The sequence below is a fragment of the Lithobates pipiens genome, unplaced genomic scaffold (genome assembly GCF_037356315.1).
Source record: "Lithobates pipiens isolate NorthernLeopardFrog02 unplaced genomic scaffold, aLitPip1_a1.2 Scaffold_22, whole genome shotgun sequence".
In the NCBI taxonomy this organism is placed as follows: domain Eukaryota; kingdom Metazoa; phylum Chordata; class Amphibia; order Anura; family Ranidae; genus Lithobates; species Lithobates pipiens.
This window is the reverse complement of record NW_027507784.1, coordinates 182,561-198,555: the sequence shown is the minus strand read 5'-3', so window position 1 is coordinate 198,555 and position 15,995 is coordinate 182,561. Positions and strand designations below refer to the sequence as shown.

The following is a 15,995-nucleotide window of genomic DNA, read 5'->3' as shown; positions in this document are numbered from 1 at the left end:
ATGTCGGCTGCCTCTTCTCTCAGATAGGCTAAGCTGCTGTTGGTGCTGGGCAGAGCTCACTGATGTTTGGGCTTGATGCCAGTTCTTCTGCTGGAGGTTCACTGGGTTGTTCCTCTTCAGCAGAAAGGTCTATTAAATCCCCTGTCTCTGGAACTAGTGTCTGGGGATAGAGGTTCACCATCTACCATCCCTGGAACCCAGAAGATGCTACCGGTGCTGGGCAGAAGCTAGCAGACCTCTGCTCTGTCGTCAGGACTTAAATAGGAAACTCTGTAAATGTTACATTCTCCAATGAAAAGTCAATTAAATCCATGCTTTCTGTGATCTGTGGCTGGGGAGTGAGGGTGGCTTCTTCTCCTCCCAAGTCCTTGAACTGTAGCTGGGGAGATGAGTTGCCTTATCCATCCCCCGTACCCTTATCCGACTGCGGGACAGACGCATTCTTCCATTCAAGCTCGTTCTGTGCAGAAATAGGTATGTCAAGCTGAGTCAGCACTTGCTGCATGAATGAATGAATGAAATACTTGTATAGCGCACAATGCAAACTGAATCGCCTCTAGGCGCTGTGGCGAGCTTTGATCATCTGCTAAAAGAGGAAGGTATAAGAGCCATAAGAGCTCCGCTTCCATAGCTGCGGGTAGAGGTGAGCAAAATACACTGTCACTCTGCCCCCATTGCTGGCCCCTCAGGTGGGATTTCAGGACTGGTGGCTGGTACTTCTGGATAGTCCCAGGCAAAGGGAGCCCAGACCTGCTGCTGAGCAGAATCTAGCGGCCGTCTGTAGCCGATTTCCAACTCCCAGAAACTCCAAATCTTCCAGTGGCCAGTGCACTTCCGAGATGTTCAGCATCTGTTCTCTGTATTCCATGATTTTCTCCAACCGCCACTCCAGATCGCTCGCAAAGTCAGGGTCCCCTGACAGCTTTCCATACAACAGCCCCAGGCCTCCACAACCAAAGCATTCTGTTGGGCGGTTGTCCGCTGTCCAAGGGCACGCTTGGGCTACATGCCACCGGAGGGCTCTGCAGCTCTTGTCCAGCCGCATCTCCCAGCAGGACCTGCATTGGCATTGGTCTTCGGTGCTTTATTGACACGTCTTGCACTCTTCTTACGAATTCCTCTTCCATGGCGGCTGGTATCTGTACCTCTCTTCTTCTGCTAACTGGACCTCAGATCCCGGTGGTGGTTTGGATGTCCCAGACTTCAGGAGGCATCCCACTGCTTGCCACCAAATGTGATGGAGCCATCCAGCACCCTGCTTTGGTGCTTCCATTAGTATACAGCTTCCTACAGTCTGGACATAGGAACCAGATATTATAGCTGAGCATACAAGAATAACCGACAATTGCTTGTATATGCAAACTGGAAATATTTTTTGAAAACTCACACAGAATTTATAGTACACCAGATCATATGAGCCCGGTCACATTATCGTATGGAAAAGAAGAAAAGGTAACAGCGCTCTCTGCAGGGACAACTCAATCCATACACCAGGTCCACTCACAGGTGCCGAGGCTCAACATGTCCCAACACACTGCAATGCAACAGTAGTAAGAAGAGCCGGCAACACTGCAATCCTTAAAGTATCGTCTATTGGTACATCAGAGTGACAGTAAAACAATAAAGCTACATTATCGTATGCAAAGGAAACTGTATACAGGAATATAATTAACATGACTAAGGAACAACCAACATACACATAATGCTAATACACATCTTGCAACTAATGTCTGACAGTGATTTCATTAACCCGTAAGATAATCAACATAAACGTGTAACATCCCACAACAGTTTGCTAACAAGGCAGGGTGCACTCAATACTAGAAGACAGACAGAAACAATAGGTGACCCAATTAACAAAAGGGAGGAAGGCACTTTGGAGGCACACTATGTGACAGACCTACTTACAATAAACACATTATGGCAGGAGACCCCAGTGGTTTAAGCTGGTTACATTAACATCTACAGTCATTGCTGGTTTGAGGCATAAAGGCCCCAAATATGTATGTGCAACCTCCACTTCCGAGAGTCTGTGTGTTTTGTGGAGATATGGACTTGAATCCAAAACAAAACCACTCCAAGGGTCTTGTGACGGGAGTTACTTTTGGCGGGGGGCTGGTGGAACCCAGCTTACCCTGGAGAGCATTGGAAGCTCCTTGTCCATCTTCCCCAGTCCCTCCTATGTGTAAGACACCCTGTGTTTATTAGGGGCACAGGGTGACCGAGAACCCCAGTTGGGTCTGCCTAACCCAACTCGCCGTACAACCGCACCGGACTCAGCATTTACATTTGACACTTGTCCTGTATTCTGTGTGTGTGTGGTTTGTGCTGAAGAAAATGAAGGGGCTTTTTCACTTTGGGCAGTAATATTCCTGAACAATATCTCCCAAGGAATATATGAAGATAAATTTCACCTTTTCCAACTGCTGGACTATTGTATGAGCTGGGTCTCATAAACTGTAGTCTTTTTACTAGGTTGTTTGAAGTGTGACTGCTGTCCCATGTTCCTAAGTTACCAGGCAGTCACACGCCTCCCAGCCAGGCTTATGGAACTATTATCGGCCGCCATTGTTACCATGCCCAGCTCCTCTTTACTATACAAAGGAAGCATTTACAACAGACAGACTCATCTTGAGTACGAGAGTCCATGACAGGTCCCCCAGGCACACCCCTCCCAAAGAGTAGTGTTCCTTTAAAAGCCAGAGCACATAGTCAGTACGCAAGAGGCCACCCTGCAGTCCTCCCCCCAGAAGCCCCTACCCTGGCTGGGTCTGTCACAATAATCTATCTGCAAACATTGTGCAAGTCATGGAACCTCAGAGGGCACATTATCTACAAACATTGTGCAAGCCATGGAACCTCAGAGGGCACATTATCTACAAACATTGTGCAAGCCATGGAACCTCAGATGGCTCATTATCTACAAACATTGTGCAAGCCATGGAACCTCAGAGGGCTCATTATCTACAAACATTGTGCAAGTCATGGAACCTCAGAGGACTCATTATCTACAAACATTGTGCAAGCCATGGAACCTCAGAGGACTCATTATCTACAAACATTGTGCAAGCCATGGAACCTCAGAGGGCTCATTATCTACAAACACTGTGCAAGCCATGGAACCTCAAAGGGCTCATTATCTACAAACATTGTGCATGCCATGGAACCTCAGAGGGCTCATTATCTACAAACATTGTGCAAGCCATGGAACCTCAAAGGGCTCATTATCTACAAACATTGTGCATGCCATGGAACCTCAGAGGGCTCATTATGCACAAACATTGTGCAAGTCATGGAACCTGAGAGGGCTCATTATCTACAAACATTGTGCGAGTCATGGAACCTCAGAGGGCTCATTATCTACAAACATTGTGCGAGTCATGGAACCTCAGAGGGCTCATTATCTACAAACATTGTGCAAGTCATGGAACCTTAAAATGCTCATTATCTACAAACAGTGTGCAAGTCATGGAACCTCAGAGGGCTCATTATCTACAAACATTGTGCAAGTCATGGAACCTCAGACGGCTCATTATCTACAAACATTGTGCAAGTCATGGAACCTCAGAGGGCTCATTATCCACAAACATTGTGCAAGTCATGGAACCTCAGAGGGCTCATTATCTACAAACATTGTGCAAGTCATGGAACCTCAGAGGGCTCATTGTCTGCAAACATTGTGCAAGTCATGGAACCTCAGAGTGATCATTATCTACAAACATTCATCAAGATTCCCCTTCTCAGGGCAGTGTATGTGAGAAGGTCACATAAATGTAATTGTGGAGATAGAAGGAGAGGACGTTTTGATGGAACATTGTAGAAAAGAAGAGAAATGGTTTGTAGACATGAATGGATGTCATTCACCGCCACACGGAACAGACATCCTTCAGTGGCACATGTAATGGACATCATTCACCGGCACACGGAACAGACATCCTTCAGTGGCACATGTAATGGACATCATTCACCGGCACACGGAACAGACATCCTTCAGTGGCACATGTAATGGACATCATTCACCGGCACACGGAACAGACATCCTTCAGTGGCACATGTAATGGACATCATTCACCGGCACACGGAACAGACATCCTTCAGTGGCACATGTAATGGACATCATTCACCGGCACACGGAACAGACATCCTTCAGTGGCACATGTAATGGACATCATTCACCGGCACACGGAACAGACATCCTTCAGTGGCACATGTAATGGACATCATTCACCGGCACACGGAACAGACATCCTTCAGTGGCACATGTAATGGAAATCATTCACCGGAACACGGAACAGACATCCTTTAATGGCACATGTAATGGACATCATTCACCGGCACACGGAACAGACATCCTTCAGTGGCACATGTAATGGACATCATTCACCGGCACACGGAACAGACATCCTTTAATGGCACATGTAATGGACATCATTCACCGGCACACGGAACAGACATGCTTCAGTGGCACATGTAATGGACATCATTCACCGACACACGGAACAGACATCCTTCAGTGGCACATGTAATGGACATCATTCACCGACACACGGAACAGACATGCTTCAGTGGCACATGTAATGGACATCATTCACCGGCACACGGAACAGACATCCTTCAGTGGCACATGTATTGGACATCATTCACCGGCACACGGAACAGACATCCTTCAGTGGCACATGTATTGGACATCATTCACCGGCACACGGAACAGACATCCTTCAGTGGCACATGTAATGGACATCATTCACCAGCACACGGAACAGACATCCTTCAGTGGCACATGTAATGGACATCATTCACCGGCACACACTCCTCACCTTCTTTCCTCGGCTCTGTCTGTCACTTTCTTCTCTCCGGGAGGAAACTGCGACATGATCTCATCTGGGAATAGAAATGAGGAGAAGGAGAGGGAGATTTGTCAGGGAATTCCCAAACCCGAAATGGAGAATTCGGAGAGAGAGCAGCGAGTGAATCTACAGAAAGAACGAGGAGGAGGAGGAGGATATTGTACAAGTCCCATCCTACAAGACCACCTGAAGAAGAGAAAAACCATGAGGAGCAGAACAGAATATGAGAATTAGGATGATAGACTGGCGATGATGAAGGAGAAAGGTTCCAGAACTAATAATGGACAGGTCATGGATCATTGGACATAGGAGAGAAAGAGGAGGATAACCCTGACACTGGATGATGGAGGGGGATATCCCTGACACTGGATGATGGAGGGGGATAACCCTGACACTGGATGGTGGAGGAGGATAACCCTGACACTGGATGGTGGAGGAGGATAACCCTGACACTGGATGATGGAGGAGGATAACCCTGACACTGGATGATGGAGGAGGATAACCCTGACACTGGATGATGGAGGAGGATAACCCTGACACTTGATGATGGAGGGGGATATCCCTGACACTGGATGATGGAGGAGGATATCCCTGACACTGGATGATGGAGGAGGATAACCCTGACACTGGATGATGGAGGGGGATATCCCTGACACTGGATGATGGAGGGGGATAACCCTGACACTGGGTGATGGAGGAGGATAACCCTGACACTGGATGATGGAGGGGGATATCCCTGACACTGGATGATGGAGGAGGATAACCCTGACACTGGATGATGGAGGGGGATAACCCTGACACTGGATGATGGAGGAGGATAACCCTGACACTGGATGATGGAGGAGGATAACCCTGACACTGGATGATGGAGAAGGATAACCCTGACACTGGATGATGGAGGAGGATAACCCTGACACTGGATGATGGAGGGGGATAACCCTGACACTGGATGATGGAGGAGGATAACCCTGACACTGGATGATGGAGGGGGATAACCCTGACACTGGATGATGGAGGAGGATAACCCTGACACTGGATGATGGAGGGGGATAACCCTGACACTGGATGATGGAGGAGGATAACCCTGACACTGGATGATGGAGGAGGATAACCCTGACACTGGATGATGGAGGGGGATAACCCTGACACTGGATGATGGAGGAGGATAACCCTGACACTGGATGATGGAGGAGGATAACCCTGACACTGGATGATGGAGAAGGATAACCCTGACACTGGATGATGGAGGAGGATAACCCTGACACTGGATGATGGAGGGGGATAACCCTGACACTGGATGATGGAGGAGGATAACCCTGACACTGGATGATGGAGGAGGATAACCCTGACACTGGATGATGGAGGAGGATAACCCTGACACTAGATGATGAGGAGGATAACCCTGACACTGGATGATGGAGGAGGATAACCCTGACACTGGATGATGGAGGAGGATAACCCTGACACTGGATGATGGAGGAGGATAACCCTGACACTGGATAATGGAGGAGGATAACCCTGACACTGGATGATGGAGGAGGATAACCCTGACACTGGATGATGGAGGAGGATAACCCTGACACTGGATGATGGAGGAGGATAACCCTGACACTGGATGATGGAGAAGGATAACCCTGACACTGAATGATGGAGGAGGATAACCCTGACACTGGATGATGGAGGAGGATAACCCTGACACTGGATGATGGAGGGGGATAACCCTGACACTGGATGATGGAGGAGGATAACCCTGACACTGGATGATGGAGGAGGATAACCCTGACACTGGATGATGGAGGAGGATAACCCTGACACTGGATGATGGAGGAGGATAACCCTGACACTGGATGATGGAGGAGGATAACCCTGACACTGGATGATGGAGGAGGATAACCCTGACACTGGATGATGGAGGAGGATAACCCTGACACTGGATGATGGAGGAGGATAACCCTGACACTGGATGATGGAGGAGGATAACCCTGACACTGGATGATGGAGGAGGATAACCCTGACACTGGATGATGGAGGAGGATAACCCTGACACTGGATGATGGAGGAGGATAACCCTGACACTGGATGATGGAGGAGGATAACCCTGACACTGGATGATGGAGAAGGATAACCCTGACACTGAATGATGGAGGAGGATAACCCTGACACTGGATGATGGAGGAGGATAACCCTGACACTGGATGATGGAGGAGGATAACCCTGACACTGGATGATGGAGGAGGATAACCCTGACACTGGATGATGGAGGGGGATATCCCTGACACTGGATGATGGAGGGGGATAACCCTGACACTGGATGGTGGAGGAGGATAACCCTGACACTGGATGGTGGAGGAGGATAACCCTGACACTGGATGATGGAGGAGGATAACCCTGACACTGGATGATGGAGGAGGATAACCCTGACACTTGATGATGGAGGGGGATATCCCTGACACTGGATGATGGAGGAGGATATCCCTGACACTGGATGATGGAGGAGGATAACCCTGACACTGGATGATGGAGGGGGATATCCCTGACACTGGATGATGGAGGGGGATAACCCTGACACTGGATGATGGAGGAGGATAACCCTGACACTGGATGATGGAGGGGGATATCCCTGACACTGGATGATGGAGGAGGATAACCCTGACACTGGATGATGGAGGGGGATAACCCTGACACTGGATGATGGAGGAGGATAACCCTGACACTGGATGATGGAGGAGGATAACCCTGACACTGGATGATGGAGAAGGATAACCCTGACACTGGATGATGGAGGAGGATAACCCTGACACTGGATGATGGAGGGGGATAACCCTGACACTGGATGATGGAGGAGGATAACCCTGACACTGGATGATGGAGGGGGATAACCCTGACACTGGATGATGGAGGAGGATAACCCTGACACTGGATGATGGAGGGGGATAACCCTGACACTGGATGATGGAGGAGGATAACCCTGACACTGGATGATGGAGGAGGATAACCCTGACACTGGATGATGGAGGAGGATAACCCTGACACTGGATGATGGAGAAGGATAACCCTGACACTGGATGATGGAGGAGGATAACCCTGACACTGGATGATGGAGAAGGATAACCCTGACACTGGATGATGGAGGAGGATAACCCTGACACTGGATGATGGAGGGGGATAACCCTGACACTGGATGATGGAGGAGGATAACCCTGACACTGGATGATGGAGGAGGATAACCCTGACACTGGATGATGGAGGAGGATAACCCTGACACTAGATGATGAGGAGGATAACCCTGACACTGGATGATGGAGGAGGATAACCCTGACACTGGATGATGGAGGAGGATAACCCTGACACTGGATGATGGAGGAGGATAACCCTGACACTGGATAATGGAGGAGGATAACCCTGACACTGGATGATGGAGGAGGATAACCCTGACACTGGATGATGGAGGAGGATAACCCTGACACTGGATGATAGAGGAGGATAACCCTGACACTGGATGATGGAGAAGGATAACCCTGACACTGAATGATGGAGGAGGATAACCCTGACACTGGATGATGGAGGAGGATAACCCTGACACTGGATGATGGAGGGGGATAACCCTGACACTGGATGATGGAGGAGGATAACCCTGACACTGGATGATGGAGGAGGATAACCCTGACACTGGATGATGGAGGAGGATAACCCTGACACTGGATGATGGAGGAGGATAACCCTGACACTGGATGATGGAGGAGGATAACCCTGACACTGGATGATGGAGGAGGATAACCCTGACACTGGATGATGGAGGAGGATAACCCTGACACTGGATGATGGAGGAGGATAACCCTGACACTGGATGATGGAGGAGGATAACCCTGACACTGGATGATGGAGGAGGATAACCCTGACACTGGATGATGGAGGAGGATAACCCTGACACTGGATGATGGAGGAGGATAACCCTGACACTGGATGATGGAGAAGGATAACCCTGACACTGAATGATGGAGGAGGATAACCCTGACACTGGATGATGGAGGAGGATAACCCTGACACTGGATGATGGAGGAGGATAACCCTGACACTGGATGATGGAGGAGGATAACCCTGACACTGGATGATGGAGGAGGATAACCCTGACACTGGATGATGGAGGAGGATAACCCTGACACTGGATGATGGAGAAGGATAACCCTGACACTGAATGATGGAGGAGGATAACCCTGACACTGGATGATGGAGGAGGATATCCCTGACACTGGATGATGGAGGAGGATAACCCTGACACTTGATGATGGAGGGGGATAACCCTGACACTGGATGATGGAGGAGGATAACCCTGACACTGGATGATGGAGGAGGATAACCCTGACACTGGATGATGGAGGAGGATAACCCTGACACTGGATGATGGAGGAGGATAACCCTGACACTGGATGATGGAGGAGGATAACCCTGACACTGGATGATGGAGGAGGATAACCCTGACACTGAATGATGGAGGAGGATAACCCTGACACTGGATGATGGAGGGGGATAACCCTGACACTGGATGATGGAGGAGGATAACCCTGACACTGGATGATGGAGGAGGATAACCCTGACACTGGATGATGGAGAAGGATAACCCTGACACTGGATGATGGAGGAGGATAACCCTGACACTGGATGATGGAGGGGGATAACCCTGACACTGGATGATGGAGGAGGATAACCCTGACACTGGATGATGGAGGAGGATAACCCTGACACTGGATGATGGAGGAGGATAACCCTGACACTAGATGATGAGGAGGATAACCCTGACACTGGATGATGGAGGAGGATAACCCTGACACTGGATGATGGAGGAGGATAACCCTGACACTGGATGATGGAGGAGGATAACCCTGACACTGGATAATGGAGGAGGATAACCCTGACACTGGATGATGGAGGAGGATAACCCTGACACTGGATGATGGAGGAGGATAACCCTGACACTGGATGATGGAGGAGGATAACCCTGACACTGGATGATGGAGAAGGATAACCCTGACACTGAATGATGGAGGAGGATAACCCTGACACTGGATGATGGAGGAGGATAACCCTGACACTGGATGATGGAGGGGGATAACCCTGACACTGGATGATGGAGGAGGATAACCCTGACACTGGATGATGGAGGAGGATAACCCTGACACTGGATGATGGAGGAGGATAACCCTGACACTGGATGATGGAGGAGGATAACCCTGACACTGGATGGTGGAGGAGGATAACCCTGACACTGGATGATGGAGGAGGATAACCCTGACACTGGATGATGGAGGAGGATAACCCTGACACTGGATGATGGAGGAGGATAACCCTGACACTGGATGATGGAGGAGGATAACCCTGACACTGGATGATGGAGGAGGATAACCCTGACACTGGATGATGGAGAAGGATAACCCTGACACTGAATGATGGAGGAGGATAACCCTGACACTGGATGATGGAGGAGGATAACCCTGACACTGGATGATGGAGGAGGATAACCCTGACACTGGATGATGGAGGAGGATAACCCTGACACTGGATGATGGAGGAGGATAACCCTGACACTGGATGATGGAGGAGGATAACCCTGACACTGGATGATGGAGAAGGATAACCCTGACACTGAATGATGGAGGAGGATAACCCTGACACTGGATGATGGAGGAGGATATCCCTGACACTGGATGATGGAGGAGGATAACCCTGACACTTGATGATGGAGGGGGATAACCCTGACACTGGATGATGGAGGAGGATAACCCTGACACTGGATGATGGAGGAGGATAACCCTGACACTGGATGATGGAGGAGGATAACCCTGACACTGGATGATGGAGGAGGATAACCCTGACACTGGATGATGGAGGAGGATAACCCTGACACTGGATGATGGAGGAGGATAACCCTGACACTGGATGATGGAGGAGGATAACCCTGACACTGAATGATGGAGGAGGATAACCCTGACACTGGATGATGGAGGGGGATAACCCTGACACTGGATGATGGAGGAGGATAACCCTGACACTGGATGATGGAGGGGGATAACCCTGACACTGGATGATGGAGGAGGATAACCCTGACACTGGATGATGGAGGAGGATAACCCTGACACTGGATGATGGAGGGGGATATCCCTGACACTGGATGATGGAGGAGGATAACCCTGACACTGGATGATGGAGGGGGATAACCCTGACACTGGATGATGGAGGAGGATAACCCTGACACTGGATGATGGAGGAGGATAACCCTGACACTGGATGATGGAGGAGGATAACCCTGACACTCACCAGTGATGTTGAACTGAGTGGCGTTGAGCTCATTGAGTAAGCGATCGAGTTCACACAATCCTCCCCCCACAGCCGGGGAGACGGAGGGCGAGCCATACTTCTTCACCGTGCTGCGGACAGGAAAGCGGGGTTACTGCACTTCTCGGAGAAGCAGATCTTCAGAAGGAACCGATTAGAACATACAACAACCTAACCAATAGAGTCACAGAAAATGATATGGGGGAGGGGTTCATCTTGGGGTCTTACCTGTACAGGTGGGACTTGTCAGCTGTGGAATTTTCCAGCTCGGAGTTGGAATATGGAACTGCCGTCTGTGAGAAGAAGAAGATTGTCAGCTCCTTGGACAATCATCGAGCAGTAGTTGAGCAGAGTAATGAACGTACCTTAGGGTCATAGGGTGGGGGTGAGGGGCGCTGCTCATTGGACTCCTCTCTTTTCTGAGTGTCAGTCAGGAGGACTGGGCAGCGGGTGGGAGACGTTACCTGAAGGTCAGCGAGTAACGCATCTAAAGGATAGAAACCAGTCATTACTACAAGATGAGGCTCCTCGGAACTATTCATAGAGGAAATATAAAATGCAATAACCAGCAAGCACTACATCAGTTTCCTGTAGTAAGGCGAGTAAAACGATGAAATCTGGTTGCTATTGGTTATTTCACTTTGCTTTGTCTCACTGAATAGAGGTGTATACAGAATATATCGGGATAGAGAATTACCTAAATCCTCCATGAGGGGAAATACTGAGCAGAGATCACCAGGAGGGGCGCTGTGTAGAGAGGTCACCAGGAGGGGGCGCTGTGTAGAGAGATCACCAGGAGAAGGCGCTGTGTAGAGAGGTCACCAGGAGGGGGTGCTGTGTAGAGAGGTCTCCAGGAGGGGGCGCTGTGTAGAGAGGTCTCCAGGAGGGGGCACTGTGTAGAGAGGTCTCCAGGAGGGGGCGCTGTGTAGAGAGGTCTCCAGGAGGGGGCACTGTGTAGAGAGGTCACCAGGAGGGGGGCGCTGTGTAGAGAGGTCACCAGGAGGGGGCACTGTGTAGAGAGGTCACCAGGAGGCGCTCTGTAGAGAGGTCACCAGGAGGGGACGCTCTGCAGAGAGGTCACCAGGTGGGGGCGCTGTGTAGAGAGGTCACCAGGAGGGGGCGCTCTGTAGGGAGGTCACCAGGAGGGGGCGCTCTGTAGGGAGGTCACCAGGGAGGGCTCTGTAGAGAGGTCACCAGGAGGGGGTGCTCTGTAGAGAGGTCACCAGGAGGGGGCGCTGTGTAGAGAGGTCTCCAGGAGGGGGCACTGTGTAGAGAGGTCACCAGGAGGGGCGCTGTGTAGAGAGGACACCAGGAGGGGGCGCTGTGTAGAGAGGTCTCCAGGAGGGGGCGCTGTGTAGAGAGATCACCAGGAGGGGGCGCTGTGTAGAGAGGTCACCAGGAGGGGGTGCTGTGTAGAGAGGTCTCCAGGAGGGGGCGCTGTGTAGAGAGGTCTCCAGGAGGGGGCACTGTGTAGAGAGGTCACCAGGAGGGGGCGCTGTGTAGAGAGGTCACCAGGAGGGGGCACTGTGTAGAGAGGTCACCAGGAGGGGGCGCTGTGTAGAGAGGTCACCAGGAGGGGGCGCTGTGTAGAGAGGTCACCAGGAGAAGGCACTGTGTAGAGAGGTCACCAAGAGGGGGCGCTGTGTAGAGAGGTCACCAGGAGGGGGCGCTGTGTAGAGAGGTCTCCAGGAGGGGGCACTGTGTAGAGAGGTCACCAGGAGGGGCGCTGTGTAGAGAGGTCACCAGGAGGGGGCGCTGTGTAGAGAGGTCTCCAGGAGGACCATTGTAGGGAGACACCAAGCAGCTGGGCCAGCACTGCAAAGAGAAGTGTGTAATGGTTAGGTGGAGTTATTACTGGTTAGAGATACAGACATCTGGACTGTGATATAAAAGTGGAAATATTGGTGCCAGTATATAGGGAGAGAGAGGAGAATAGACTGAGGACACTAAGGGTAGTTTTAAGCTGAGATGTAGGAGTGTAGTGCAGTAGGGAGGGTAGGGTGTAGTAGGGAGGGTATGCGTGTAGAAGTGTAGTATACAGGGAAGCATTGTAGTAAGGAGGGTAGGAGTGTAGTAGGGAGGGTAGGAGTGTAGTATTGAGGGTAGCATTGTAGTAAGGAGGGTAGGAGTGTAGTAGGGAGGGTAGGGGTGTAGTAGAGATGGTATGAGTGTAGTAGGGAGGGTAGAAGTGTAGTAAACAGGGAAGCATTGTAGTAAGGAAGGTAGGAGGGTAGTAGGGAGGGTAGGAGTGTAGTAGGGAGGGTAGGGCTGTAGAAGGGAGGGTAGGAGTGTAGTAGGGAGGGTAGAAGTGTAGTAGGGAGGGAAGCATTGTAGTAAGGAAGGTAGGAGTGTAGTAGGGAGAGTAGGAGTGTAGAAAGGAGGTTAGGAGAGTAGTAGGGAGGGTAGGGGTGTAGTAGGGAGGGTGTGAGTGTAGTAGGGAGGGTAGGAGAGTAGTAAGGAGGGTAGGGGTATAGTAGGGAGGGTAGGAGTGTAGTAGGGAGGGTAGGGTGTAGTAGAGAGGGTATGAGTGTAGTAGGGAAGGTAGAAGTGTAGTATACAGGGAAGAATTGTAGTAAGGAAGGTAGGAGTGTAGAAGGGAGGGTAGGAGTGTAGTAGGGAGAGTAGGGCTGTAGAAGGGAGGGTAGGAGTGTGGTAGGGAGGGTAGAAGTGTAGTATAGAGGGAAGCATTGTAGTAAGGAGGGTAGGAGTGTAGTACAGAGGGTATGAGTGTAGTAGCAAGGGTAGGAGAGTAGTAGGGAGAATAGGTGTGTAATAGGGAGGGTAGGAGTCTAGTAGGGAGGGTAGGGGTGTAGTAGAGAGGGTATGAGTGTAGTAGAGATGTTATGAGTGTAGTAGGGAGGGTAGAAGTTTAGTATACAGGAAAGAATTGTAGTAAGGAGGGTAGGAGTGTAGTAAGGAGGGTAGGGGTGTAGTAGGGAGGGTATGAGTGTGGTAGGGAGGGTAGGGGTGTAGTAGAGAGGGTATGAGTGTAGAAGTGCAGTATAAAAGGGAGCATTGTAGTAAGGAGGGTAGGAGTGTAGTAGGGAGGGTAGGAGTGTAGTAGGGAGGGTAGTATTGAGGGTAGCATTGTAGTAAGGAGGGTAGGAGTGTAGTAGGGAGGGTAGGGGTGTAGTAGGGAGGGTAGGAGAGTAGTAAGGAGGGTAGGGGTGTAGTAAGGAGGGTAGGGGTGTAGTAGGGAGGGTGTGAGTGTAGTAGGGAGGGTAGGAGAGTAGTAAGGAGGGTGGGGTGTAGTAGGGAGCGTAGGGTGTAGTAGAGAGGGTATGAGTGTAGTAGGGAGGGTAGAAGTGTAGTATACAGGGAAGCATTGTAGTAAGGAAGGTAGGAGTGTAGTAGGGAGGGTAGGGGTGTAGTAGGGAGGGTAGGAGTGTAGTAGGGAGGGTAGGGCTGTAGAAGGGAGGGTAGGGCTGTAGAAGGGATGGTAGCAGTGTAGTAGGGAAGGTAGAAGTGTAGTATAGAGGAGAGTATGGAAGGGTAGTATGGAGGGGTAGTAGGGAGGGTAGAAGGGAAGTATGGAAGGGTAGTAGGTAGGGTAGTAGGCAGGGTAGCATGGAAGGGTAGTAGGTAGGATAGTAGGCAGGGTAGTATGGAAGGGTAGTATGGAAGGGTAGTAGGGAGAGTAGTATGGAAGAGAAGTAGGGGTGTAGTAGTGGGGGTAGTAGGGATGGGTAGTATGGAAGGGTAGTAGGGGGGTAGTATGGATGGTAGTAGGAGGGTAGTAGGGGTGTAGTAGGGAGGGTATTAGGGGGTAGTATGGATGGGTAGTAGGGGGGTAGTATGGAAGGGTAGTAGAGGAGTAGTAGGAAGGGTAGTATGGAAAGGGTAGTAGGGGTAGTATGGAAAGGTAGTGGGGGTGGGTATGGAAGGGTGGTAGGGTAGTATTAGGGGGTAGTAGGGGTGTAGTAGTGGGGTAGTATGGAATGGTAGCAGGGAGGGTAGTATGGAAGGGTAGTAGAGAGGGGTAGTAGTGGGTAGCAGGGAGGGTAGTAGGGGTAGTATGGAAGGGTAGTAGGCGGTAGTATGGAAGGGTAGCAGGGGGTAGTAGAGAGGGTAGCAGGGGGTAGTATGGAAGGGTAGTAGGGTGATAGTATGGAAAGGTAGTAGGGAGGGTAGTGGCGGGTAGAAGAGAGGGTAGTATGGAAGGGTAGTAGGGGTAGTATGGAAGGGTAGTAGGGGGGTAGTAGGGAGGGTAGTAGGGGATAGTATGGAAGGATAGTAGGGTGGTAGTATGGAAGGGTAGTAGGGATGTAGTGGGATAGTAGAGAAGGTAGTATGGAAGGGTAGTAGAGAGATAGTATGGAAGGGTAGCGGGGGGTAGTAGAGAGGGTAGCAGGGGGTAGTATGGAAGGGTAGTAGGGTGATAGTATGGAAAGGTAGTAGGGAGGGTAGTGGCGTGTAGAAGAGAGGGTAGTATGGAAGGGTAGTAGGGGGTAGTATGGAAGGGTAGTAGGGGGTAGTAGGGAGGGTAGTAGGGGATAGTATGGAAGGATAGTAGGGTGGTAGTATGGAAGGGTAGTAGGATGTAGTAGGGGTAGTAGAGAAGGTAGTATGGAAGGGTAGTAGAGAGATAGTATGGAAGGGTAGTAGTAGAGAGGGTAGTATGGAAAGGTAGTAGGGGGTAGTATGGAAGTGTAGTAGGGAGGGTAGTAGGGGGGTAGTATGGAAGAGTAGTAGGAAGGTAGTATGGAAGGGTAGTAGGGGGTAGGTAGGAAGGGAAAGTGGGGGTAGTAGGGAGGGTAGTAGGGGGTAGTAGGGAGGGTAGTGGGGGGTAGTAGGGAGTGTAGTGGGGGATAGTAGGAA

At 50.6% G+C, this 15,995-nt stretch overlaps 1 protein-coding gene across 1 annotated transcript in view; it reads right to left on the bottom strand.

The window, feature by feature from the left end:
* The window catches only part of LOC144000286 (transforming growth factor beta-1-induced transcript 1 protein-like), a gene marked incomplete at its 3' end in the record, with an annotated part of 38,474 nt that extends 25,465 nt beyond the window's left edge, over positions 1 to 13,009 (bottom strand). The window contains 5 exon segments of the mRNA XM_077494016.1: positions 4,818 to 4,881; positions 11,160 to 11,269; positions 11,406 to 11,470; positions 11,543 to 11,664; positions 11,875 to 13,009. Of these exon segments, the coding sequence (XP_077350142.1) occupies positions 4,818 to 4,881; positions 11,160 to 11,269; positions 11,406 to 11,470; positions 11,543 to 11,664; positions 11,875 to 11,887 (374 nt within the window).
* Between the last annotated feature and the right edge of the window lie 2,986 nt (positions 13,010 to 15,995).